Source organism: Columba livia, chromosome 20 (genome assembly GCF_036013475.1).
Source record: "Columba livia isolate bColLiv1 breed racing homer chromosome 20, bColLiv1.pat.W.v2, whole genome shotgun sequence".
Taxonomy (NCBI): domain Eukaryota; kingdom Metazoa; phylum Chordata; class Aves; order Columbiformes; family Columbidae; genus Columba; species Columba livia.
Genome location: NC_088621.1, coordinates 4555786 through 4582537, shown reverse-complemented (window position 1 = coordinate 4582537; position 26752 = coordinate 4555786). Strand labels below are relative to the sequence as shown.

Here is a 26752-nt window from a genome sequence, read left to right as displayed (position 1 = left end):
ATTGAGCTGACATTTTCATGGAACCATCCATCATTACTCTTTCCTCAGTTTCGATGGTCAGCTAAATATCTCCCCCCCCCCCAGCTAAAAAACAACAAACAAACAAAAAACACATACCAAAAAAAAAAAAAAGGAAGTCAGGATTGCTTTTTGGTAAACGATGTTTTGTGTTTCTCTTTAAATTTACCAATAAGGTTAAATGCCCCATCACTGAATCTCATAATGTCTTTTTCCTCTGTCTCCCATCTAATCTTCATCATAACTATTCAGATAACACTATCATCTGCAAATTTTGTCATGGTTGCTTTTCATCTCTTTTTCCAGGTTGTTTGTGAATACATTAAGCAACACAAAGTCTCAGCAGACCCCTAAAGATTACCCCCAGCACTGGTGACCTCCTTCCTTGTCAAAACTGATCACTCTCCTTCACCCTTCATTTTCTACCCTTTAACCAAATCTTTATCCATGCAAAGATCTTTTCAGTGGAAAGTTTCCTTAAAACTTGGTGACAGAGCATCTTGTCAAAAGCTCTTTTTGGTAACCTAAGCAAATTACCAGCCCAATTTCTGCAGTACACCTGTTTGAAACACTTGAACATGCTAGTCAGTACTGACCAAAACACATATAAAACCAAAACTTAAGTTCTGTGGACAGAAAGGTTATTGCTAGGACTGGAAGCTGGGTTTCCTCCTAAGAAATGAGGGCCATTCTCCATTACCTGTTCCTCCATCTTTACCACTTTACATGCAACACTTTTCATGCATGCCTAGGACTAGGTGTCAGCAGAATACATCACTCCAAATCAGCTGTGCTTCTATGAGCTAGCTGAATTACTTACCAGTTGCTAGGTGGATCCCGAAAAACCTTTGATCTTAAGAAGCCAAAGTAGGAGCTTGAGTCTTGGGGTTTTTTTTGTTTTTTCTTTTCAAAGGTTTCCCCAGAAACTAAATGCTTGACCTAGTGCTGCATTACCTCTGACTGCATCCAACTTCTTTTCTTCACTGAGAGTCTTAGAGGTCACTGTCAACTAGACTGCAGAACCCAGACTAAACATGCAAAACAAGTACAAACAGCAGTTTGCGCTGATTCAGTTTAATTCAATGTAAAACTAATAGAAACTGTTCCAATGAAAACTGTGACTTACAGCAGCTTTGTCTGCTAACATTAAGGACCCAAAAGAGGCAGTAACAGGTGAAATTCCTCTCTGTATACATGTATTGTAGTCAGACATTTCTAAAGCAAAAAACACTGCAGTCACATAGCCCCTCTACTTGGTTATCTGCGTCTCTGCTGTTTCTCTACTTAGCACATCACTGCTCAGTGAATCAGTCATTCAAAGTTTTTTGCTTTTTGTTTTTTTTTTTTTTTTTTTTAACATGCTCAGCTTACGACTGTGCAAATAAGATTCCCAAATCCATTCCTCAGATCAAATAAAGGTAATTACAGAGCTTACTGTGGGCGATTCCCAGTGGGAGGGTGGGAGTGGCCACGGGTGGGGCTGCAAGGTGAATACTGTACATGCACAACAGAGAAAATGGGAATGTACCACACCCATCATAAAACATGCTGCCACAGCCAGCAACAGAAACCATTAGGGTGGATCATCATACACACCTTCTCATAAAGGCAGAAAGATGGCATGAGATCCCAAGATGAACTCTCAAGTCACAGGGAGATGAGCGTGACTCACTGAGAGAGAAAAGGAACGTAAAACAAATTATGAGACTACTGAAGAACCCGTGCCATGTGTCCCCCTCGTTCCCCCCCACATGAAGCTCCCCACAGAGGATTAACAGGGTACAACGCATGGCACACAGTCGTTAAGCCATCAATAGGTAATTCATGGGAACATCTTACAATTAATCACGTTTATTACACTGGCAGCAAGGAAAAGGGCCACAACACGTTACATGTCAGGTACAGAGCAGCTGACAATTCCCGACCCACGTTACTTATGGCATTCAGTGGTTCTCACAGTTTGAAACATCAACCAATCTCAACTCTTAGCATGTCTTTAAAACCAACTGACATTTATTTGCCTTTCAATTCAAAAGTAATGGTGAACAGTAAAAAAAGAGATCTTATAGAAAATATTGTGGAGAGTCCCTAGAACTGGAACAGCCAAAGTAGAAGGGACAGGGATACTTTGGAATACCTCAAAAGAGCTAATAATGCAAGAGAAGAAAGAAAAGTGACATGGACTTTATTGCAGGAAGAGGAAAGGAAAGAGGATGGATAAAGGAATACTTAGGAGACAACCTACATAATGATAAGAGAAAGGGACACTGAAGAAAACAAAAGATTATGTGAAACAGGGCTATAAAAACGTTAAGAGTGAAGCACAGATGAAGGGACTGTGAGATACCTGGAAAAAAACAAAGCAGTAATTCCCAAGCATATTCTCCTAGCTTTCAGCAATCAGTAGTTAATGAACTTTATCTATTGTCCAATTTAATGGCTGTAGCTGCTTTGTCATTGCTTCTTCCTATGATTTTTTTTTTATAAATCACATGACTGTATTGACACCTTTACTATACTTGTTGCATCTATACATGGCCAGACCCCAGATCCACTGCAGAGTAAAACTTTGCTTTGAATTCAGCACAGGGAATTCAGTTATATACTCGCTATGATCAGGCCGTGAACAGGCTACGCCGTTATCTCTTGTGCTGGTTTGACCTGTCAACCAAGTTGGTTATTCATGAAAGAATCACAGAGTTTCTGTATCATATTAACTACTTCAACTCTTGGAACTGTGTCTGACTTCATGCTTAGATGTCTAGTATAAAGCAATGAAATTTCACACTCCTCATTCAGGAAACAGCACAATCATTCATCCAGAAAACAGGACAGAATATGCAAAGGATAGGGGTTTGAAAATACCATCAGAGTTGCAAAGCCGGTAGGGAGAGCTAACATCTTTTTTTATTAGGTTAACTGCTGTAGTTGGAAAGATGTATTAGTGTTTATTATGAGGAAAAAGGTGTGGGGAATACCAAGTTCAAATGACAAGCTCATTCACCTTCTCAGCTGATTTTCTGCCACGCTTGGTTTCTGTTCAGTGCCTAGTTCTCTTTCTGCTAAGCTCACTATAGTGGTTCAACACCTGTGAGGGTCTTTTCTCTATCAAGGGCTTCCCAAAAGATGGGTCTGCCCGACTGCAAGAAACATGGAAGTTCTTACAGTGTTTTTATCTCAGACACACTGCATGAATTCGTAGCATGTTTTCTATTTCTGCATAAATGAATCCTTCAGCATTAGAGATAAAATATATACCCAAAATGAACAGGATATGCAGTGCAGCTGAGGGGAAACTTGAGTAGAATCTACACTTCCAAGGAGTTCTGAAAACCAACTGCCTACATGTAAACTCACCTAGTGTTGTAACTTTCAGGTTATTTACATAACTTTCAGAATAACTGTTCCATAGGAATTGATTCACGTGGAGACACAGAACATCAGGCAAACTGTAATGCAGCTGTAGCCAAAGCCTCTTTCCACCTTGACAGTTACTATTAAGAGGGTAGGAAACACATGCCATGTAATATGATGCAGAAAGGGTCTCATGGTTGCAAACTTTCTTCACCCATACTTGAGATTATCACTGCACCAGCCCTGATGAATTAAGCTTATTTTCTACATGCTCCCACTAAATATGCAAAAGTTATTTAAAGAGATAGCTAAATGTGGGCAGTAATCACTAGCTCACCATCAGAGAATTGAGCTCAGAACACTTGAACAAGGAAGAAAAATAGCGTAGTTAAGTTAAACAAAGACTCTCAAACAGATCTAAATTCAGAAGAGTAGAAAATACAATCCTTACAAGTTCTACAAAAGCTATTTAAATCTCCTGTAATCAAGATCCAATACATTTTATAATGAGAAGCAATAAACCAGCACAAAACTGATGTGGCTAAACCACAGTTTTCCTGAAAATGTCTTCTAAAAATAGGGCAAGCCTTAGGGACAAGAGTGTTAGAGATGAACAAAGCAATCATAGCTATCACCAACCAAGATCCAGCACAACCTTCGGCATCAATCTGTTAGGAATAAGCTTAGAAAGAAGGGCTTGCGTTCATTGTGAGCCACAAAAAATTCTGATTCTCTTTAAAAAAATATTTTTGTTCTGAAAGTTTCCTATATAAATAATTACACTTAAAAATATTCCTATATGCATAGAAAATTTTAGCCACAAAATTTTGGTCACTTCTACAATATCTGGAACTTGACATTATTGGGGGAGAGATTTTTAACTGCAAACCAAAAAGTGGCATTCTAAACCCTCATGGCTTCTCTGACTCCTTTCTCATAAAGGGCTCAGGAAAAACATCCCAAATAGTTATTTCTTTCTTGCACTGGAAAACATCAGTGTGGCTTGGAGAGGAAAAATATGATTTAGTGTTCTGGGGAGGGGGCAGAGAAGAGAGTAGATGAGACAAGCCTGTGTCAAGCCTAAGGCACGCATGCAGAATGAATTACGAATTGGGGAACATCCAAACACACCTTCCTCTCATGAAAACTGATCTCAGCCCCAAGGGATGGATGGATGGAGAGGGCATTTACAGTAACATCCAGCGTTGAGAGCGGTTCGGGTTGCTCCAACGGCCCAGTGCCGAGCACTGGTCAAGTGTATCACCGGCAAAACGCCCTCCGCTATCCAGAAAAGACACAAAACCAAGAATTGTTTAATCTATGGATCGCTGCCACAGGACTTCAGTCATGCAGAGCTAATAGATCAGCTGCTGCTACCTGGCTTATCTAAACGCTCAGCTGAGGTTACAGTTTCTCACTATTTTCTTTTTTTAAAGATAGTTATCTTATCATAGGAGCCTAGGATTGTCACGCAACATTTACAAAAGTTAAAATGACATGGGTTGGGGAGGAATGGTTCCAGCTACATCTGGGATAATCAGACACTTTTTTCCAAATAAAAGCATCATTGTTTTCTTTAACAAGTCCTACATCTAAGCAACCAACAATTTCCTTAAGCTCTCCGTCTCCCCAAAGCAACTTATTGTAAATGATTTATTGTAATCCGGATTATTGACAGCCTCCACTGACAGTAATTTCTTCTCTCTTAAGGAAGATTTGTCAGTAAGTGATCTGGTTTCCCTTTGCTAAAAATCTATATTAACAATGCAAAGTGGGTTTTTTCCCTTATATATTATTTCTACAGAATAAAGTTATTCTCTCTAAGGCATATTTTAAAAACAAAAGGCAAGATTTAAAGAACAACAACAAAGATTTTTCAGTATGTTAATTTGGCAGTTTCTGCTGATCTGTATTCATAGCCTGCTGTGATACATATCAATGAAAGTAAAATCACAAATGGCTTCTAGAGTGAGAAGTGTGGACTCCAAGAAAAAATGAGAAAGTCAGAAGTACATGGCGAGAGGTTTTTCTTTCACAGCAAGACACAATAGGGTGAAATCGGCGTGCTCAGCTCGCTCTCTGAAATGCCTGTACACCAATGTGTGCAGCATGGGGAATAAGCAGGAGGAGTTAGAAACCTGTGTTAGGGCAGGAGATTATGACCTAGTGGCAATTACGGAGACATGGTGGGACAGTTCACATGACTGGAATGTGGTCATGGGTGGCTATGTCCTTTTCAGGAAAGACAGGCCAGCCAGGAGTGGTCGTGAAGTTGCTCTTTATGTGAGAGAGCAACTACAATGTATTGAATATTGTCCAGGCACCGATGAGGAGCAAGTTGAGAGTCTATGGGTGAAAGTTAAGGGGCAGGCTGGCAGGGGTGATGCTATTGTGGGCGTCTATTAGGCCACCAGATCAGAGTGAGGAAGTTGATGAGACCTTCTACAGACAGCTGAGAACAGCCTCACAGTCACAGGCCCTGGCTGTGGTGGGGGATTTTAACTTCCCTAATGTCTGTTGGAAGGACTACTCGGCCGGCCAGCCACAGTCTAGGAGGTTCCTCCAGTGCCTTGATGAGAACTTTCTGATGCAAAAGGTGGAGGAGCCGACTAGGAGAGGTGCACTGCTGGACCTCATCCTCACTAACAAGGAGAGTCTGGTTGAAGCAGTGAAGGTTGAGGGCTGACTTGGTTGCAGCGACCATGAGAGATGGTGGAGTTCAGGATCTCATATGGCAGGAACAGGATAGCAAGCAGAATTGCAACCCTGGATTTCAGCAAGGCAAACTTTGGCCTTTTCAGGCAATTGCTGGGGGAAATCCCACGGGCAAGGCTGCTTGAAGGTAAAGGGGCCCAAGATAGTTGGTTAGTGTTCAGGGACTGTTTCTACCGGTCACAAGATCAGAGCATCCCAACACGTAGGAAGTCAAGGAAGGGAGCCAGGAGACCTACGTGGTTAAACAGGGAACTGCTGGGTATGCTCAAGTGGAAGAGGAGAGTTTATAGATCATGGAAGAAGGGGCGAGAATCTAAGGCTGTTGTCAGAGGATGTAGGGAGGCAACTAGGAAAGCTAAGGCCTCCTTAGAATTAAACCTGGCGAGAGGGGTCAAGGACAACAGGAAAAGCTTTTTCCAACACGTGGCAGATAAAACTAACAGCAGAGGCAATGTAGGCCCACTGATGAATGAAGTGGGTGCCCTGGTGACAGAAGATACAAAGAAGGCAGAGTTACTGAATGCCTTCTTTGTCTACTCTGCCGGAGGCTGTCCTGAGGAGAGCCCCGTACTGCTGAGGCCCCAGAGGAAGGCAGGACAATGGAGGAGTTTGCCTCAGTTGATGAGGACTGGGTTAGGGAGCAATTAGGCAATCTGGACATCCATAAATCCATGGGTCTGGATAGGATGCACCCATGGGTGCTAAGGGAGCTGGCTGAGGTCATTGCTGGACCGCTATCCATCATCTTGGCCAAGTCTTGGGAAATGGGAGAGGTGCCTGAGGACTGGAGGAAAGGAAAGGTCAGTCCAGTCTTCAGAAAGGGCAGGAAGGTGGACCCAGGTAACTGTAGACCAGTCAGCCTCACCTCCATCCCTGGGAAACTGATGGAACGACTTATCCTCGGTGCCATCTCAAGGCATATCAGGGATAAGAGGGTCATTAGGGGCAGTCAACATGGCTTCACCAAAGAGAAGTCGTGCTTGACCAACCTCATTGACTTTTATGAGGACATAACAAGCTGGATGGATGATGGCAGAGCAGTGGACGTGATCTACCTTGACTTGAGTAAGGCATTTGACACAGTCTCCCACAGCATCCTTACAGATAAACTGAGGGAGCTGCTTGAGAACGGTGCCAGTCTTAGTATTAAGACTGAAGACAGCACTGTGATCATAGATTTGGGATTCTTCCTCAGATGGGAGATCCTTTTGACATGGATTCTTGACAATGGCATTAAATAACTGCCCTTGAATGCAGATTATCAGCTCAACATTGTTTTAGTACAAGGCTGCTTCTCATTCAATATTCAGTAAAACATTTTCACTATGCAGGAGAGAATTTTTATAGTATTAAAATAACAGTAAGACTCCTCCTTTCCTACCAGCCTCCATGAGACAGCAAAAGGAAATTCATAAACAGAACCTGGTGAACACCTTGGAGAGGAGGTACGATAGTAATTTGGTTGTCCTGGACCTTTTGTATTGACTATCCAAATAACCATAAGAACATAAAAGCTTCAGGAATTATTACACTTTATCACACTTTTGACTTACCTATTTTCTTATTTCCATTAATCTGATTTTCTTGAAATCAAGCTCCTCCTTTTCTTTATTTGTGACCGTGTGTCAAATGTCTCTTGTAATGCAGAAGTCAGCTTTTTAATAAAATTCTAATGCTTAAGACCACAAATTAGGCAGCTGGGTTGACAATCTGCAGTATAAAGGAAAGGTCAGATGCAGCTTTGTATAACCTGAAGTGGGAAACCAGCATTAAGAGGGCAGACAGTGTGGAACACTTACAAATATACACACACATCTATTTCCTAGTTGTCAGTTTTCCCACCTGCTTCTTTTAAGATGCACGTCAGTCAGAAGTGCACCTCCTCATCAGCCTCTAGTTAAGCTACTGGGAGAAGAATCTGCACCTAAGACATTTCTGAACTTTATCTAACATCGTTTTTTCCTGATATACTACTACAGGTCTCACACTTGATTTCCAAGCCCCATTGTGCTTTATCCCCTTGGGCAGCACAGTCTCACTCATCATGAATACAGATTTCTCTTTGAACTATAAGGGCAAAAAAGGTTTTCCACATTTTTAAGTGATATATCTTTGTTAACCAAACCTAATAAACCCCTTAGCTATTTACCTAACAGCCATTTAAACACGTGGCAAAGACTTTGCAAATTAACTCTTGACGTACAGTGGCTTTTTCTCCCTGACTTGTACACCTGAAACTTGAACTCTGAACACAAGACGTTTTTACATAGATATACACTTGGTGCAGCGTTATGTGCATGACATAAGAAGAGGATGTGAGTCCTCCTTTTGTAGTTTTACTGTATGGTTACAGTGAACAAGGACTGGGAAAAAAACATGATAGAAAACAAAATACTAAAAGATGAAATTTGTTCCTCTTAATCGAAAGAACACCATCAGATATGTCTCATATATCCAAAGATCAAAGATTGGGAACTTGAAAGGACATACAACTCACAAAAATAGGTATGGAATAATGAAGCAATTTACATATCTCAGATACATTTAATCATGCAAAACAGAACAAAAAGGCTAAAGGGATTGGTACTAATAAAAAAAGTAGGAGCAAAAATATAAGTCTGTAGTAACTCTCAATCTAAGTAATTATAGCCTGAAAAAGCCTTTTCTTTTCTCTGGTCTCACTGAAAGCAATGACGTTGCATTTATATAACAATCTCTCAATAAAGCAGTACCAGTAAATTTGCATGACCCCAAAGCAACACATTTTCATTAATTTATGAACCTATAGAAAACAAAATAATGACTTATTTTGTAAAAATTGTGCAGTAAATCCATATAAACTCTATCACATCTTCACTGTAATTGCAGCTACACAACATTTCTTTGAAAGCTAAAGATTCAACTGTATTAGGAACGTTACAGGATGGGTTATTGTCCAGCTGCACATCTAACACTGTCTAGTCAACTGCACATAACAAGATGGTTTCTTTCACAGTTCAACTTTTAGAAAGTATTTACTGTAATTTGTTTCTGTCTTAACAGGATTTCTATCTGCCGTGGATTTGGTAATGGTTTCACTACTCCAAGACCAATCTAATATTAAGTTTTCTTCTTCGGACACTCTGGAAAGGGACCAACAAGACCTCATGAAGACACAGGGGGATTCAGTATCCCCAATTCAGCAAACTGTGAGTAAGATGCCCCATTTCTGTTTCTCTTTCTTCAGAGGCACAAGTTTGGATAGAATATTCAACAATTGCTCTGCTGTTCATGTGAAAAGCCAAAAGTGTTATGAGGTCAGATTTGCTTTCTGCAGGGATCTATGACAGAACATAATATTAACAGCTTTGACACACAGACCCACATGTAAATGAATGAAAAAGCTGCACCATGTTCCACTCTGCAGAAAGCAGGGCCTTTTACACCAGCTTCCCTTTGGGACTTCTTGAAATCTGGTTCTTCCACAAAGGCAGATATTCTTGTATCTGCTCTCCTAAAATACTGGAAGACCAACTTGGACTTAGAGGGGGGAAGAGAAAAGGAACCACTTGATAGTCTGGTCTGCAGAATATTACATTTTCCCCTTCACTGAACACCATAACCTGCCCTTGGACTTAAGCATATCTTCTCAAATGGCACCCAAGTTGCTACTCATCCTTGATAGCAGGGAAAACATGCATAATTTCTAAATTGAATGTGCTCAGCTTCAGGATCCAGCCACTAGTTCTTGTTAAGCCTTTCTCTTCTAGATTAAAGAGGACTTTAGAAGCTATTATTTTCTTTTTGCTAAAGTGTAAAAGGGAAGGGAGGAGATGAGACAGGAAGACGGCTAGAATGTCTGCCTAGAGCCTGCCTGTCTCACCAAATGAGTGTGGCTATGTTAATGAAAGGAAGTGATGTAACAAGCAACGTATCTGGCAGCCTGTAACACCATCAGATAATGAGATAAAGCTTATTTGACTAAACTTGTATATGACAAGACTTGCACTTATCATATTCCTGTCATTTAATCTTGCATCACGTGATCATACAGTCTTCTCCCTGAAACTGTCAGACTAACTAGGCAATATTTACCTGCGACACCCTGTTTTTCCAAAATAGCTGCACAAATTATGATCACTTCAGTCCTCTCAATGCTTTTATTAATTTAGCTTTGGATATCAAGTAACCAGAAAACCCCTGAGATCTTTTAGGGCTTCTCTGCATGAAGGTGGCTAAGACTAATAATTTTATACTTATCAATAATATTTTTAATGTACCTTTTTTTTGCAAATAATATTTGCTCACACTAACCCTAAATAAATGGCAATAATTCATTGCAGGATAACCTCGGTTATAGTTGCCAACCGTACGAGTCAGACGGTAGGACAGAAAGGAAGAGTTCAGAGTCTTCTCACAGCCCCAGCCCTGCTTCTCCAGCCCAGGATCAAATTCATGGGAGATATCCCACAAACCAAGGAATTCACTGTGGCAAGAACAAATTTAAAGCATCTTTCAGTACTGAAAAATTCAGACGGTACAGTTACGAGGAAAGTACTGTAGGAAATTACGACAGGTTTCTCAAGAGCAGCAGAAACCCCTTTCACCCTTACAAGAGGCAGATCAGCGAAGACGTCTTCCAGGAAGCACATCAAGCGCTCCCACCGGAAGCTTCACCCTTCAAAAATGCTACAAGCATCAATGGTTTTGAGGGTCTACCAGGATCTGCAGGTCCTGACGAGTCAGAGTCATTTCCTACACACATTCCAAACATCTCTACAGAACAACCATGGTGTAACAGCCTCCAATACAGCACCACAGGTCAAGATCACAGTTCACAAGTCATGGTAATTTTTTTTTTTTTTTTTCTGTTTTCAATGGCAAAAATATACTTTTGGAATTGTTTTCTAATCTATTAATGTGACTATATGCAGCCTAGAGCTCAGGATAGACATCCATATTTATTTGTCAAAGTTCTCTACTTAATGGCCTTTCCCTACTGAAAAACAGTCCTCAGAAAGGTGTACAAGGAAAAAATACCTTCCACGAGACACGATGCACGAATCCTAAATATCCAAATTCTTCCAGACAACAGGTTTTATATCAGTAATTGTCCTCAACTAGTATTCTCAAGGGACAAAAGTTCACAAAACAGTATTTTTCAAGCACGAGGACGCATGTATCAGATTTGTTACAAAACCTGACCTGCATTTTTCTGGACACAAATAGAATAGAAACTCTAAGACATCAGTACTACTTAAAATTAAATATGTTTATGGCATGTGCAGTGTAAAGGTACCTGGGCTAATCCATATACTAGACAGAGGCAACTGCCTGTTTAGGGCAGCACAGAGATCCCTGAAAAGCAAGGTAAATATTACCCTCCAGTATCTCCACAGGGTATCTCTGCTGTGATCCAAAGCATGAAGCGTATCTTCATAATCTAGTGCAGACAAAAACAATGTCTACATCTGCCAGGAGAGGGCCCTAACCACTGGCTGTAAATTGCTGTGAGGCAAAGAATTCGATAGTTACCAAAAGAAAGAGGGGTTAAAAAAAATCTTGATTGGATTAATTCACAAGGGAACGGAGGGATGTTGTCAGGGTACATACCCAGGGATTTAAACCATTCATGTTAAGGAGGAAATTGATCTAAATCTCTGATTTCCTGGATACTCATCTGTATTCTCCTCTGCCACGTCTTTCCTGTGCATCATAGACATCACCCTCTAACTAATGACAAAACTTCAGTGTCAGCTTGAGGTACTAGTAGTCTGCAAGATAAAAATCAATGGGTATGAAAAAGAGAGAGATGGAGACACACAAGCATGCTCAGGAATAAAAGCTGGAATATGCAGTTTGTGTGTGTGGTGAAAAAGGATAAACAGAAACTGACATTTTCTGAATTGCTCTTTGTAGGGAAATTGACTGGGACTTCCTTTTTTCAAGCAGTAATTATATAAATGCAGGAAACAATGTTTCTTCTTGTACCAGTAGTATATAAAACAAATCCTATGTAACACTTACTGTGACAGAATCAAACACAAGTCAGAACAGTAACTAACAGAATTATTCTATTTTAAACAGAGGTGTTTTCTCTAACAACTCTTTCCTTAAATACTTTCTAGCAGGATTCAGACATCAAGCTTAGGACATCCCCAATGGAAGGGCAGCCTGGTTTGTATTGCTATCAGCCTCAAATGCAGCAGATGTATTGCCCCTCACATCCCTTCCATCAGGTCAGTACAATATGTAGACAAAATCCCCTCTTATTTCTAGCACTATAATGGTGTAGTAGTTATGGTAATAATACAAAGTGATAGATGAAAACACTGCCTACTAAATTTGTGTTTGCATGGCCATGTTTGTATACAAACATTTTGTTTACAACAACGAGGTCTTAAAGAACCACATTTAAATGGCATTTTAAAATGGTCAGCCAGAGGAAAAACAAACAAAAACACCTTGTAGAAATTGGATCTTGGTACTGCTTATATATATTTTCACCATTATGCTCAAGAAAATTTGCTTTGAAACCAGGTAAACTATATTATTAACATAGCTGTCGGTGGCCATATACTTAAAATTCAGATCAAACATAGAAAAACACCTTTAGAGCAAAATTTTAAACAGCAAGATTATGTTTGTTTTCCTTGTGCTTGACGGCAGAAGATTATGTATGCTTTCCTTGTGCTTGACGGCACACACATACCTTTTGCAATCTTTTGACTGTTACATCATTCCCAGTGAAAGATTATTCAGCTGAAGCATAATTGACAATAATGCTGCTGATGCATGAGAATGCACAATATTAAGGTTGTTCTTCCATAATGAAACTATATTATTAATACTAAGAATGCACAGGAGTAACTGACACCTTTTTCCTGAGTGTGTTTAGATGTCAGTTGAATATATGTCAGTTATTTTCAAATCAGTATGCAGACATTACCTTTGAAAATCACACACATAGATAAATCTAACATATGATCCTAGTACATATTTATAGAGAGCCTCATGGAGAGCCTCCAAGACTTCTATGGCCTTTCTGAAATTCTGGGACAGTTGAAACGATCAACAGGACAGTGTGGGTCAATAAGCACCCTCAAGTACCAAAACTCACATGCAGTAAACTTCTAAAATCAGGTTCCTATTACTGTCACCTTCCTTTTCCTGCTCGCTCAGCTCTGGCCGACCCCCATCCACTAACTGGACCTTGTATTTATATCAGCTTAGGAACTCAGGGCATGGAGGTTCTTCTCCAACAAGGTGTTGCACAAGGACAGACCAACTTGCTTATGGCATCTAGGTACTACTGAGTTCAAATAGTTTCAATATCAAGGGCTTTTTAAGTACCTGCTGTCCTCAGTGGGTAGCCTTGCAAAACTTGCAAAGCATAGAGATGCTAGATACATGTGGGAAGGCACAAATAACACTACCACCCTAACTTACAATTTGATTCATTTTACTATTGTTATTTTAGAAGAAAAGGGTCCCAGATGAAGGGCTAATTTGCCACAAAAGTTTTGCTGCAAACATAAACTAGTTCCCCACTAGAACTGCAGTACAGACCTTATGGATATCCCACAGCACCACGCACCTCACACACAGTAAAAACGTGAGTTTTCTGCTTTAGCAGAAACTCCGGTTAGCTTTTTAATTCATCTGGATATTTTAAAATTTCTTTATTCAGTCCAAAGTAGGCACCTTTCCCCTGTCACTGCTGATTTGATACCAGTATTATTACTAAACATTGACATTAACCACATTCAAAAAAACCTACACAATTAAAGCTGAAACACACCCTCTGGGAGTTGCTAGGCAAGACACAACAAGCACTAAGAGGAAAGTCTTCCATCCACCTGCAGGTTGGCACTGTGATAGACCTCTTACATGCAGCAGGTTTCTGTCAGACTTTTCAATATTTGCGCTTCTTAATGTTACTATAGTAAAAGTCTGGCAACATGTTCTACTACTCAGAGGGAAAAAACAGTGGGTATAAGCAGCCAAAGTCGTAACAGGTAGAATGGCTGTCCATGTGCCATAATCAGATACTAGGAAATGAAAGAACATGCAATACAAGACAGAGAAGTGGAATAACATTTTTTTTGCATGAAGCAGCTCCAGTATTAATATTTCAGTAAGGCATTTGACACAGTCTCCCACAGCATCCTCACAGCTAAACTGAGGGAGTGCGGTCTGGGTGACTGGGTAGTGAGGTGGACTGCGAACTGGCTGAAGGGAAGAAGCCAGAGAGTCGTGGCCAATGGGGCAGAGTCCACTTGGAGGCCTGTATCTAGTGCAGTGCCTCAGGGATCAGTACTGGGGCCTATATTGTTTAATATATTCATCAATGATCTGGACAAGGGAATAGAGTGCACTATCAGCAAGTTGGCTGATGACACCAAGCTGGGAGGAATGGCTGACACTGGAAGCTGTGCTGCCATCCAGAGACCTGGACAGGCTGGAGAGTTGGGCAGGGAAAAATGTAATGAAATATAACAAGGGCAAGTGTAGAGTCTTGAATCTGGGTAGGAACAAGCGCAGCTTCCAGTATAAATTGGGGAATGACCTATTAGAGAGCAGTGCAGGGGAAAGGTACCTGGGGTTCCTGGTGGACAGCGGGATGACCGTGAGCCAGCACTGGGCCCTTGTGGCCAGGAAGACCAATGGTACCTGGGGTGGATTAGAAGGGGGGTGGTCAGTAGGTCCAGAGGGGTTCTCCTGCCCCTCTACTCTGCCCTGGGGAGACCACACCTGGAATATTGTGTCCAGTTGTGGCCCCTCAGTTCCAGCAGGACAGGGAACTGCTGGAGAGAGTCCAGCGCAGGGCAACAAAGATGCTGAAGGGAGTGGAGCATCTCCCGTGTGAGGAAAGGCTGAGGGAGCTTGGGCTCTTGAGCTTGGAGGAGACTGAGGGGTGACCTTATTGATGTTTACAAATATATGAAGGGTGAGTGTCAGGAGGATGGAGCCAGGCTCTTCTCGTTGACAACCAATGACCGGACAAGGGGTAATGGGTTCAAACTGGAACACAAAAGGTTCCACTTAAATTTGAGAAGAAACTTCTTCTCAGTAAGGGTGACAGAACACTGGCCCAGGCTGCCCAGGGGGGTTGTGTAGTCTCCTACTCTGGAGACATTCAAAACCCACCTGGACGCCTTCCTGTGTAACCTCATCTGGGTGTTCCTGCTCCGGCAGGGGGAATGGACTGGATGAGCTTTCAAAGTCCCTTCCAATCCCTAACATTCTGTGATTCTGTGATTTACATTTCAAATTTGAATGGAGCAGAGAAATTTAAATCACTAGGAAGTTACACTCCAGAGAATGAAGTGAAGGATGTTCAAACTACACCTCATGTTTCATTAGAGGGATGAGAGCAATCAACACCTTCATTAATTTTGTCCAAATGATAAAATGGCCTCACCTTCCCCTTTGCTGGACACAAGGCAAATGATGACTCACAAGAAAAATTACTTCTTATTGACCTAAAAGAAATAGCAGACACTTACTGAAGTCACCTACCCACCCACTGTAAAACACGGACACCTTTTATGCCAGTTGTGCGACTGTAAAACCAGCTCAAGCCTGTCATACCAGACCATTCCCTGGCCTCTGTTCCCTCAAAAAGGACTAATGAAACCAATAAAACAGAAATAATCCTTCAAACGCCCAGCTCTTGCCTTTGGTGATGGCATCACGACCAGTCCAACCTTAGCATCGCTTCCTTTCAAAGAGCCACTGAAACCAATAAAATCGAAACTATTGTATGAACTGACCAGTTTTCTACTCTGGTGGAAATTCTGCACAAATGCAACAAAACAGGTGGCACAGACCCACACATGGAAATTAGCTCACAGCTGTTCTGGAGACTGCAGTTTTGCCTGTTATTTAACAAGGCAGGACATGATTAATTATGTACATCTCATTTCTTTCATCCTGCTTACTGTAGCAAACAAATGAGTGTATTCAGTATGTTTTTCCATGTTCCATTTCAGGCAGTTTAATGTTAGAAAGATAAAAGCAAACAGGCAAAAACTCAAGGAACAACATTAAAATTATGGAGAAACTGAAATAAATTATTCAGAATAAATAAACTGTGAACATTTTGCAAGCACATGATAACTCTTCGCAAGCATTTTAAGGGGACAAAGATCAAGAGCAACAGAAGCTATTGTTCCAAAAATAGGAACAACAGTAAGAAACTAAGGAGATATATAAACTAATTGCCTAGAAAATTTTTCCAACAAGTCTGGAAAGCTACATTATAAATCTTTCAGAAGAATCATAAAAACCTCATGACCCAGACAGGACTTCTAGAGGTAAGCAGTAAAACACCAGAACAGAGTTCAGCAATCTTTGAGTACTAGAGAAGGCATGCAGGTAGATTTTTTTAATAGCATATGACACGACTCCTAATTTTGGCCATGCCCCAGCCCTGGTATCTGGAAAGATTCATCTGTAGGAGGCAGAAATTTGTCTTGCACTGAGCTCTGAGTTCAGTGGGAGCCTTTGCCTCACAGAGAGCCAACTGATGGTATCTCACCTTAGCAGGGTAGCATTTCTTTGTTCTTGAAAGTTGCTTGCTGGCAGGTTTAACCTGTAATTTGGAAGAGAAAAATATGTGACCAACTGCTGTGTTAAAAAATTGACAGCAAACCTACAGAAACTCTGATGCAGTCAAGGCTATCTATATATTTTCTCCCCCCTTTCACGTATTTTTTTGGCATTAGCATATTTCTGTCTCTAGTCCCTTGAAGAGGTAACTGAGCATTTCAGTCTCAGGGTTTTGCTGCTTGTCCCAAGGGGTGGGCTGAAGGTAGCACAAATGCTATCTGATTTTAGGTGTCCCAGCTGTTCTTTTTAGCTTTTTGGTATAGAAAATGGAGAAAAAGAAGCTGCTTGAGGTAGTGGGTAACAGCATTTAAGCTCCTGGCCTTTTGGAGAGACCTGTTTGTTGTCATTGACTACGAGGGAACCATTGACACTGAAGCCTCACAGCACAAGTCAGGCAATATGAAAATCCATCTGGGCTGCCAAAGGAAGAAATCTCTCCTATGCCCCTCTCCAGACCCACCATCACTAACTTACTCTATAGCACATCCACTTTAATATATATTCTGCTGCCATTGGTTCACTACAGCTTTTGTTGTTTGGATTTTTTATTGCCTTGCTCAATAACAGCAAATAGAATGGATGTGTTGAGATGCTAATTCTCTTGGGAATTAATTTTCCACACTTTGAATTTTTGCCTTGTTGTATTCCTCTCCACCTAAAAACACAACAACAACAAAAAATGCACAGAAAACCAAAGAAGGCTCCATCAAAACTTTCCTGTTCCTTCCTATATTTTTAGTGGTGTTACTTAATAAGCTTATTTTCCAATGCCACACGCTGATTAAAGTACTTTATTCTGGTTTAGTCTTTTAATTTATGTATAGAAAATTATACCATTGATTTATTTGTCTGCATGGGACAATGTTCAGTGGGAGGCAGAGCATGCTAAGATCCTTCAACTGGAAAAGAGATGGCCAAAGGAAGATATGCTTTAGATCTAGAAAATAATTAATTATCTGGAGACAATTAATAGCACACAGTTACTCCCATTTTTCACAAGAACTCAGTAGCATAACATGCAATAATAAAAGAAAGTACTCTTTTTTTTTTTTTTTTAACATACTTCAATTTGAAACACATTGCAACAGATTCTGGTAGCTGCCAACATACCAGTGAGCTCTTCTTCATACATGTCCCACTTCCCCTACTTCTTCAGCATCAACTAGTAATATTATCATTTTGCAATACTGTGCTAGAATGAATTTAGGTCTGACTTGGCATGATGGCTAATAAATGTAGGCAGAGGACAATACCCTAAGAACTAAATAGTTTAATACTGTTACTAAAAAATATTTTTTAGAGCTTGTTGCTAAGCCAAGTAACATCTTTTTTATTGTGCCATCAGTATCCCTCAGGAGGCAGCTATCCTCTGACTTACATTACTTCTTCGCACTACCCTTATCAAAGAATTGCTCCTCAAAGCAGTCAAGAATCCCAGCAGCCTCTATTTCCCAAACCCATCTACTCCTACAGGTAACAATATATTTTTTTCAACCTATGATGTTACAGGAAATACACTGTTTACCCATGGCCTATTTCCAGCATAATTTGCAATAACGTGCTTACTCTTATTTGTCGTGCTCCCGGTGTGCTCCGTCCTGTTTGCGTGAATCACAAGATGTTCCAGAGTCTGGGCCCAATGCAGAGGGAGTGAAATGTTTTAAAGCATGTGAACAGTCTTGATCACCCCCACAAAAGCTAGACGTTTCTCTAATACAAAATCTTAGGTGTTGCAAATTTCATCAGACAACACCAATCACACTTAGCTGCCTTTTACAGGACCTGTGTTTAAACTATTTTTTTTCACTAGAGCAAGAAAATGCCTAGAAAACATATCAAATATGCAAGTCAGTACACACAGGTTTAGCCCCAAATAGCAGTCTAACAAAGTAGATCAGACAATTAAATTTTAATTATACCTTCTGTCACTATTGATATTCTCTTTGTGGCCTTTACCAGTTTAAGCATTCAAACACAACCTCAAATAAATACACACTAGCAGGATTTGAAGGCTGTAGTCTTGATTACACTTTCTATTACTTTATGTTAAACCCAGGTTGGACTTTCGACACGCACTTTGAGGAGATTGCTTATAAACAACTGAGTGAAAACCTTAAGTACCACCTGTATCCACACTATGACAGTGAAAGCCAGAGTAGTTACTCTGGCTTATTATGAAAAATAGCCTTCTTTTTTTTTCTGCTTCTGAGGAAGCATGCAGAACAGGCTAAAATACTTTTCTTTTTCTCCCTAAAGCATCCTGATCTTCATGGCACTCAAAAACAGCAAGACAGGGAGCTTGCCTGTCAGTGAGATTTACAATTTCATGACGGAACACTTTCCTTACTTTAAGGTGAGTTCCATGGGGAGGGTGGAAAAAATTAAAATCACACTCTAAGCTTACCTGGCAGCAGAGGGAATACGGGAGAGGATTCAATCTATGAAAAGGGATACTTTCTTAGTAGATTGATATAAAATCAGTTATACACTTCATGATCAGTTATACCTTCATGATCACAAACTACCCAGCATTTTAGGCCTAGGCAGAAATATTGACATGAAATGTGGTTCTATTTAACACAAAATGATTTTAAGAACTGTTCTGACTTAGAGTTTGTGTAGATAACAAGTGGCCATTCTTCAGTAAAAACTCATAGAAAGGATAAATATCTTTAAAAACACATCCATTCTTTCCTCTCAGATCTCAAATACAGGCAGAACTGGTCTTGTGGCTTCCTCTGCCATCAACAGCACCTCCAGACTCATGTGGAAGCAGAGGTTCAAGGTTATCTTGCTCTGTTCTGGAGCTGGGACATCCGTCTTGGGCAACTTCATCACTTGCATGCACTGTAAAAGAAAAGTATAATATGTGATAAATGGTAGTAAGCTCATAATTACCGAGTAATGGTGGTGAAGGCAAGGGTGTACTGTTTGCAGCAGATATTATTGAAATTCAGATCCATGCTGTAAGAGAATGGTTTGGTGCACATGGAACACAAGTGGAAAAAGATTAGTCAGCACATGATCCAAGAGCAGAGGCGTCACAGTTAAGATTTTGTTTAAAGAGCTATAATAGAATAATCGACTACAGCTCAAAACAGAGCTTTATTACTCCCGATTCTTCAAAAATATCTCACTAGACGTCCAGATCAGGTGACCCACAAGTGTTAGCAAGGCCCAAAAATGAAAATATTATGCTTATGGGCACTAAGCCCTGTCTACCTCTGGTCTTTACAGCAGCCCACAGAATTATCAATATATGGTAAAAGCTAATATCCTCTAACCTACCTTTTTGGAGAGAATTCAGCAAGATAAGGTCATACAAAAGCCAACAAAGAACATTTTGTTATTGCTACTAGAACTCACTAAAGAGCAGGATACAACAGGGGAGGGGAAGCAATTTAAGTTGGAGAGAAAGAGTACAAGTGTACACAGAACCTTGCTGGAAGACATTAGATGATACAAGCCTAGTCAAATTAACTTGTATTCGCTGCCACAGCAAATTCAGTTTCTATGATGCAACAATCTCATTTCTAGTTGAAACAGAGCAACCCAACTCCTACGTCCTTAAAAAAAAAAAAAAAAAAAAATCTACGCAGCTAAAGCTGAATTACTCTTTGATGTACCTCTCCCTTCTCTTGAGACCTAGATTTAAAGAGAAAGAGTTTTGCAAGATCACCAAACTCTTTAAACTTCAAGAGGTGGTCAGGATCAATGGGTCTGCACAATAATATTCTTTGCTTGTCATCCTTTTTTTTTTTTTTGGTAGTGATTAGCAAGTCTAACAGAAAGCTTTAATCTTGTTAATTGGAGTTATTACTAGTGGTCCAAGAGGTTAGAAAGGTCTGTGGTCTGATGGAACTTAGAGCAGCAAGTATTCTCTTGCAGTGTCCAATTCCACACAGCTTTGTCCACAGTACGTTGAATGCAGAAACCACAGGAGTCAGCCAGAGCAAGGAGATTCCAACTCTACAAGAGCAACTTCAGTAACCAAAGCTCAGTTCATAAACAGACAATCAAATATTAACTTAAACTGGTGAGCTGAACTGGTGAGTTGTAACACGAACGCACTGCTGGAGTGTTCCTCCAGGGTCTGACTGGGTAAACGACTATTTTTCAGTGCTCAGCAATACCAAGTTTGACGCAAGAACCTGTTCAACTCTTGGCAGTAGTCTCCAGAATAAATCCGTGTACTTCTTGCTCTTACGTTTTTAAAACTATCTCACAGTTTACACCCCCACACATTCTGAAAACCTCTGAGAAACACATGCCACTCCCATCTGCTCTGGTGCCTAACAGAAACACTAATTATCCTGTCTAGATACACACAGAGGCATATGCAGCCTCATGTGCAGGGCAAGAAACATGAATATTCTTTCAGGTTGGCTCATTCAGTAGCTGAGTACATATCTTACCTAGGAGGAGTGGTTTTATTTACTTTTAGAACTGCCAGAAAGCAACTGCAAGTGAAAAAAAATCTGATTCATCATCTTTAGTATTACCCTATGGCAAAAAAGAGTTTTAAAGGATTTGTTGGGTTTTTTTGTTTGGTTGGGGTTTTTTGTTTGTTTTCTTTTTTGTTGTCTCACCTATAGGACTGGCTAGCAGAACAGTGAAATGCTGACATCAGGTGGGCCAAAAGGGTAGAAACTGTGCTGCTATGAAGGGAAAATAATTTCTTTTTCACTGAATAACATGTATTTGACTTCCACAACCAATTCTTTTTTAAATTAAGAAAGCAAGTATTAAATTTGACCCTCAAATTATTCAGTTAGGCTATTAATACTAACTCACAAGACAGTGCTTCATGACAAACTAGGAAATAATTGATTTTACATTTGTGGTAACAGTGGAATTTCTGTCCAAATATGTTCAAATATTCATGGTGTATCATGTGAAAGCAAAAACAGACACAAGTCCATTTATAAAATATGATCTATGGGGAAATCTGTTACAGTATTTCTTCTCTCATCTCTCCAAATGCAGATGTTTTGGAAAGAATATAATTTGACTGACACAAGTAAAGCTACAGTATTTTTTTAAATTGGTCTTACCATGACATGGTAAGTTGAGCTGGACTAGCAGTTGCATCTATTACAATAAATTTTGGTTTCTCAGATTGATTCCTACCACTATGTAGCAAGTCATTTTTCACAGAATCACAGAATGTTAGGGATTGGAAGGGATCTTAAAAGATCACCTAGTCCAATCCCCCTATCGGAGCAGGAACACCCAGATGAGGTTACACAGGAAGGTGTCCAGGCGGGTTTTGGATATCTCCAGAGCAGGAGACTCCACAACCTCCCTGGGCAGCCTGTTCCAGTGTTCTGTCACCCTTACTGAGAAGAAGTTTCTTCTCAAATTTAAGTGGAACCTTTTGTGTTCTAGTTTGAACCCATTACCCCTTGTCCTGTCATTGGTTGTCACCAAGAAGAGCCTGGCTCCATCCTCGTGACACTCACACTTTAGATATCTGTGAACATTAATAAGGTCACCCCTCAGCCTCCTCCAAGCTCAAGAGATCCAGCTCCCTCAGCCTTTCCTCATAAGGCAGATGCTCCACTCCTCAGTTTTATCTGCCACGTATTGGAAAAAGCTCTTCCTGTTGTCCTTGACCCCTCTCACCAGGTTTAATTCTAAGGAGGCCTTAGCTTTCCTAGTTGCCTCCCTACATCCTCTGACAACAGCCTTAGATTCTCCCCAAGTGGCCAGCCCCCCCTTCCATGATCTATAAACTCTCCTCTTCCACTTGAGCATACCCAGCTGTTCCCTGTTTAACCACGCAGGCCTGCTCCCTTGTTTGTTTGGTTTTTTTTCTTTTTTTTGTTTAAAGATTAAATTGCAGTGACAATGAGCTAGGACAGTTCTACTCAGATATGCAACAAATAGCATTGTACGGTACCTACCAAATGAAAAGCAAGGAAGTGACACATCAGGAATTTACTATAGGAATCTTCTGATCTGAACAAGCATACCCATTAGCAAAGCCTTAACATGATGCACAGTATTGTCTGGGTGCATGACTAAGTACGCAGAAACGAGTGAAATCAAATAAACAAACACCAGACAAACTTACGTGCAATAAAAGGATACAGTGTCATTTCTTCAAGATCAGTATTTCAGACTAGCAAGCAAACAGGCATTTCCCATCAGAATCTGAACATGACCGTTGTGCTGGGTATTTCCCCCTCCATCCCTTACAGCAATCCTCATTTTCAAAGTTATTTTACATGCAATTAGGGGGGGAAAAATGCTTGTAAAACTTATATTGTATAAACAGAGGGAAGATTCTTTTTTTTTTTTTTTCACCGGGTTCTCTTTTCTTTCCATTCCTGCAGTAGAATGCAAAACTGTCCTCAAGGAAAGGAGGGAATTTTGTTTCTCTCATTGATCAGTAACCACCTAAATAAAAATAAAATAATCATTTTAATGAAGCTTTTCTGTAACCTGAACAATACATATAAGTCTAGCTTCTACTACTGAGTTAAAAAAACACAAAGCAAAAAGTTGCAGCCATCAGATGTAGAAACCTGCATCTCATCCGTGGGGCTTGTGATTAAACAATTTGGTTATATAATAGAATTAGCCAGCTTATAAAGCTACACCTACAGTAACCCGCTAAAATTATTTTGAAGTCTGCCCGGACACTTAATTTGAGTCCAAGTAACATGTATTCCTTCCATGAAGTGAATTTTTTCTAGGTGTTCCAAAATAGACTAAAAAGGTAGATTTCTGTTAGCTCACAGTTCTAGAATCTAATTCTTTACACAATCAATTATTACAATTTGCAAACTCACCCTTAAAAATCCAGCAGCTGCTCTGACAAGGCCAACCTTCTTGTTTAGGAGATCAGTTACTATTTTATCTGATTCCTCCCTTCCCACACAACATGACAGTAACATTTTTGTGGCTTCCTTCTAACGTACAAGTTCCATATTGCAGAAAGTATAAACTAAACAGCTTTTCTTATAACCTCATCAATCAAAACAGAGAAATACTTTGGGATTTTTTTTTCTGGAAGTTCCATTCTTAGATTGGATTTGTTTTTGCAGACAGCTCCCGATGGCTGGAAGAACTCTGTACGCCACAACTTATCCTTGAACAAATGCTTTGAGAAAGTTGAAAACAAGTCAGGCAATTCTTCTCGGAAAGGCTGTTTGTGGGCTCTAAATCCAGCCAAAATTGATAAGATGCAAGAGGAGCTTCAGAAATGGAAGAGGAAAGACCCAGTTGCTGTGAGGAAGAGTATGGCAAAGCCAGGTCAGTAATTTATTAGTGTCTTGAGTTCTCAAACTGTGGTTCCCTGAACTTTTCTTTCCAATAGCCTCTAAGCTGTATAAGAGAATTTATACATTGTTTAGGAAAGCATTTGAGATTTTTTTTTCCTGGTTATAAAGAAATTGGCAAAGTAATTTAATTTTTTTTTTTTTTAAAGGCAGAATTAAATAAGCCGTGGTTTTGCAGGAGTGCTTGCAAATAGGCACAAAGATGCCCCACCAAGAAAACAAATCTCTCTTGACATCTCATTAAACTTCAGTCAACAGTGAATAGGTGCTATAGAACAAAATCTGAAATCAACTGATAAGTATTGATCCATCACCCATTTTTTCTTGTTTTGTAGAAGAACTTGACACACTGATAGGCGACAAAAGTGAAAAGCTGAGATCTTCAGTCGTGTCCTGCAGCCCGACCGGTGTTGCAAATGCATCCCTTTCCAGACAGATGGCAGTCCAGCCCCACTCCTTGTGCCAGCCCTCTCTTTCCTCCGGTGTCCCACAGCCCTTACAGAGCATCCACGCACCAGGAGCTCTACATGTCAAGAACCCATTACCAAATCTGCTCGGTGGGCAGCAAACTGCGTGCTATACATCACCACAGGGTTTTCCTCAAATCTCAAGTACATTAATGCAACAGTCACCCGACCCTCAGACCCTTTTTCCTTCTGGGGAGGCTCAAAGTGAACTCAGAACTCAGCCCAGCATCACGCAGGATTCACCAGTGCCGGCGCAGAGCCCCCCCAGCTGCGGGGGGAAGCTGCTGCCCGAGCCCCCCACGGCCAGGACAGTGCAGGACACACTCATGCAGGAGGGGGATCTCAGCAACGACATCGATGCTCTTAATCCATCCCTGACTGATTTTGATCTCCAAGGTAGGTATCCAAGGCATTTCTATTTGGAAGTCATGCTTGTTCTATTACTAAGTTACATTTTGCACAACATGGAATTTTGCATTACGTCTTTAAAAAGTTTCCCAAAAAAGCTAAAAATTTAAACTCGGAGCTTAAAAAAATCCCCTGCTTACGCCTGACTATGCTGATATTAAATACTGCAATACAGTATGTAGAATGTAGCTTTTTAAATTCAGATATCTTTTCCACTGAAAACTACTCAAGCACAATTATTTGGTGCATATCAAGAGAACTGTCATGTGAGGAGCACAAAGAGAGATAATTTTGATTGAATTTTCATTTCTTGTGACTTATCAGGTCAATTGCACATCCAGCAACTTAGTTTGCAATTCACAGAACACAACACCATAAGAATACAAGGAGTTCAGTCGTGCAGTAATATTATTTGCAGATTTGTCCCATAAAATGCAATTAGCTCTTCCGTATCTTATGGAGGCAATTTCCCCTTTCAAAATTAGTGTGGGTTTTTTTTTTCAAATAGAAGTTATGCTTCGTAAAGATACATTTGCAACAGAATCTCACCAATTATCATGTGACATAATTTTCTTAAATTAATGCTGTTTTCTCCCAGATTTAAATTTATTATAGAGACAGACAAATAATAACGATCTAAATTATCTTTTTCCTTTCTCAATCACAAGTTATTAAGTGTACCTACACACAGCACATATAACCGTAGAGCTATGATTTCTCCCATAAAACAATGTTTCAAAAAGCATATATAAAGGAAGCTGAATCAATCCACTTTGTTTCATTATAGGCAATCTTTGGGAGGAGCTGAAAGATGACAGCCTAGCTGTGGATCCTCTAGTTCTCATCTCCTCATCCCCAACGTCTTCCCAGTGTTTCCCTTCCCACTGCCAGATGGAGAACAGCAGCAGCACCAACGCCAGCATGCAGAATGGAACCGTACACAGCAACGTCCCCGACCTGCAGCTCACTACTCTTTACTCTGCCTTCATGGAAGTGGATACAGTGTCTCCTGCCTACCTAAATAATTCCGGATCCAAACCTATAGCACTAATGTGAACCACGTACCAACATAATAATTAGTATTATTTTGTCTAAATCCAGTCCTAACCATCACACACACTTACCCATCTGATTTATGCCAGCTGAAACTGTGTCCGCCGGAATAAATATAATCTTTTTCCAGAACTCGCCCACAGGATATGTAGCTTTACTATGATAATTTTCTACAGATCTGTACTAAAAAGGTTTTTAACTATTTAAAGAGTGTATTGTTAACAGCTGGACTGGTCAACACCATTTTAATCAAGCCACTCATCTTCTGCATCTTCCAGAAACACATTACTATAGGAGGAAAACAAACAATTGACCTTTTTTTTAATGAAAGCTGCTTGCAAATGAACATAGAAGTCAAAGCAAACAATAATGTAACTTATTTCCTCGATCAAATGATGTCAACAACATCTGCCATAGAAAACTCAAAAAAAAATCTGCATATTAAAACATTTATGATCCCCTTGAAAGTTCTGTGTCTTGAGAAACAAGAACATAAACTAAAAAATCCGCAAGTATTAGAAGACAGAGGACTAGCTGCTGACAGACTAAATCAAAGCAACAAATATACTTTACTGTGTTTAAAAATAAATTTAAGACTCTGCTTTTTTAATAAAAAAGAACAAAACAATTTAGTAGAATTTTTACTTGGCTGGAAATTATTCACATTCATTCCTCTATTTTTGTCCACATAAGCTGAACAGTAAGATGACCTATTCAACCATTAAATCAAGAATTTGAAGAATTCTAACTAAAAAAGAGAACAACATTGTTGCAGTCAGTCAAATGCAGAGACCATCTCTATTTTAACATCTGACACATCCTATAGGGTTTAGTATAATGCTAAACTTGCGTGAGGAT

The 26752-nt window shown here is 40.1% G+C and overlaps 1 protein-coding gene across 8 annotated transcripts in view; it reads left to right on the top strand.

Annotated features, from left to right (window-relative positions):
• Positions 1-26522, top strand: part of FOXN1 (forkhead box N1) — a 38372-nt gene extending 11850 nt beyond the window's left edge. For 2 of the 8 annotated variants that reach the window (XM_065036971.1, XM_065036974.1), the window contains exons 2-10: positions 7472-7532; positions 9130-9275; positions 10410-10913; positions 12195-12305; positions 18026-18153; positions 18937-19033; positions 23733-23940; positions 24302-24829; positions 25629-26522. In XM_065036971.1, the coding sequence (XP_064893043.1) occupies positions 9156-9275; positions 10410-10913; positions 12195-12305; positions 18026-18153; positions 18937-19033; positions 23733-23940; positions 24302-24829; positions 25629-25897 (1965 nt within the window). In that variant the 5' untranslated portion in view covers positions 7472-7532; positions 9130-9155 and the 3' untranslated portion in view covers positions 25898-26522. Of the gene's footprint in view, positions 1-1384; positions 1437-7471; positions 7533-9129; positions 9276-10409; positions 10914-12194; positions 12306-18025; positions 18154-18936; positions 19034-23732; positions 23941-24301; positions 24830-25628 lie in introns of all 8 variants that reach the window. The other 6 variants (XM_065036970.1, XM_013366829.3, XM_065036972.1 and 3 more) reach the window with 5 other exon arrangements.
• The last annotated feature ends 230 nt before the right edge of the window (positions 26523-26752 follow it).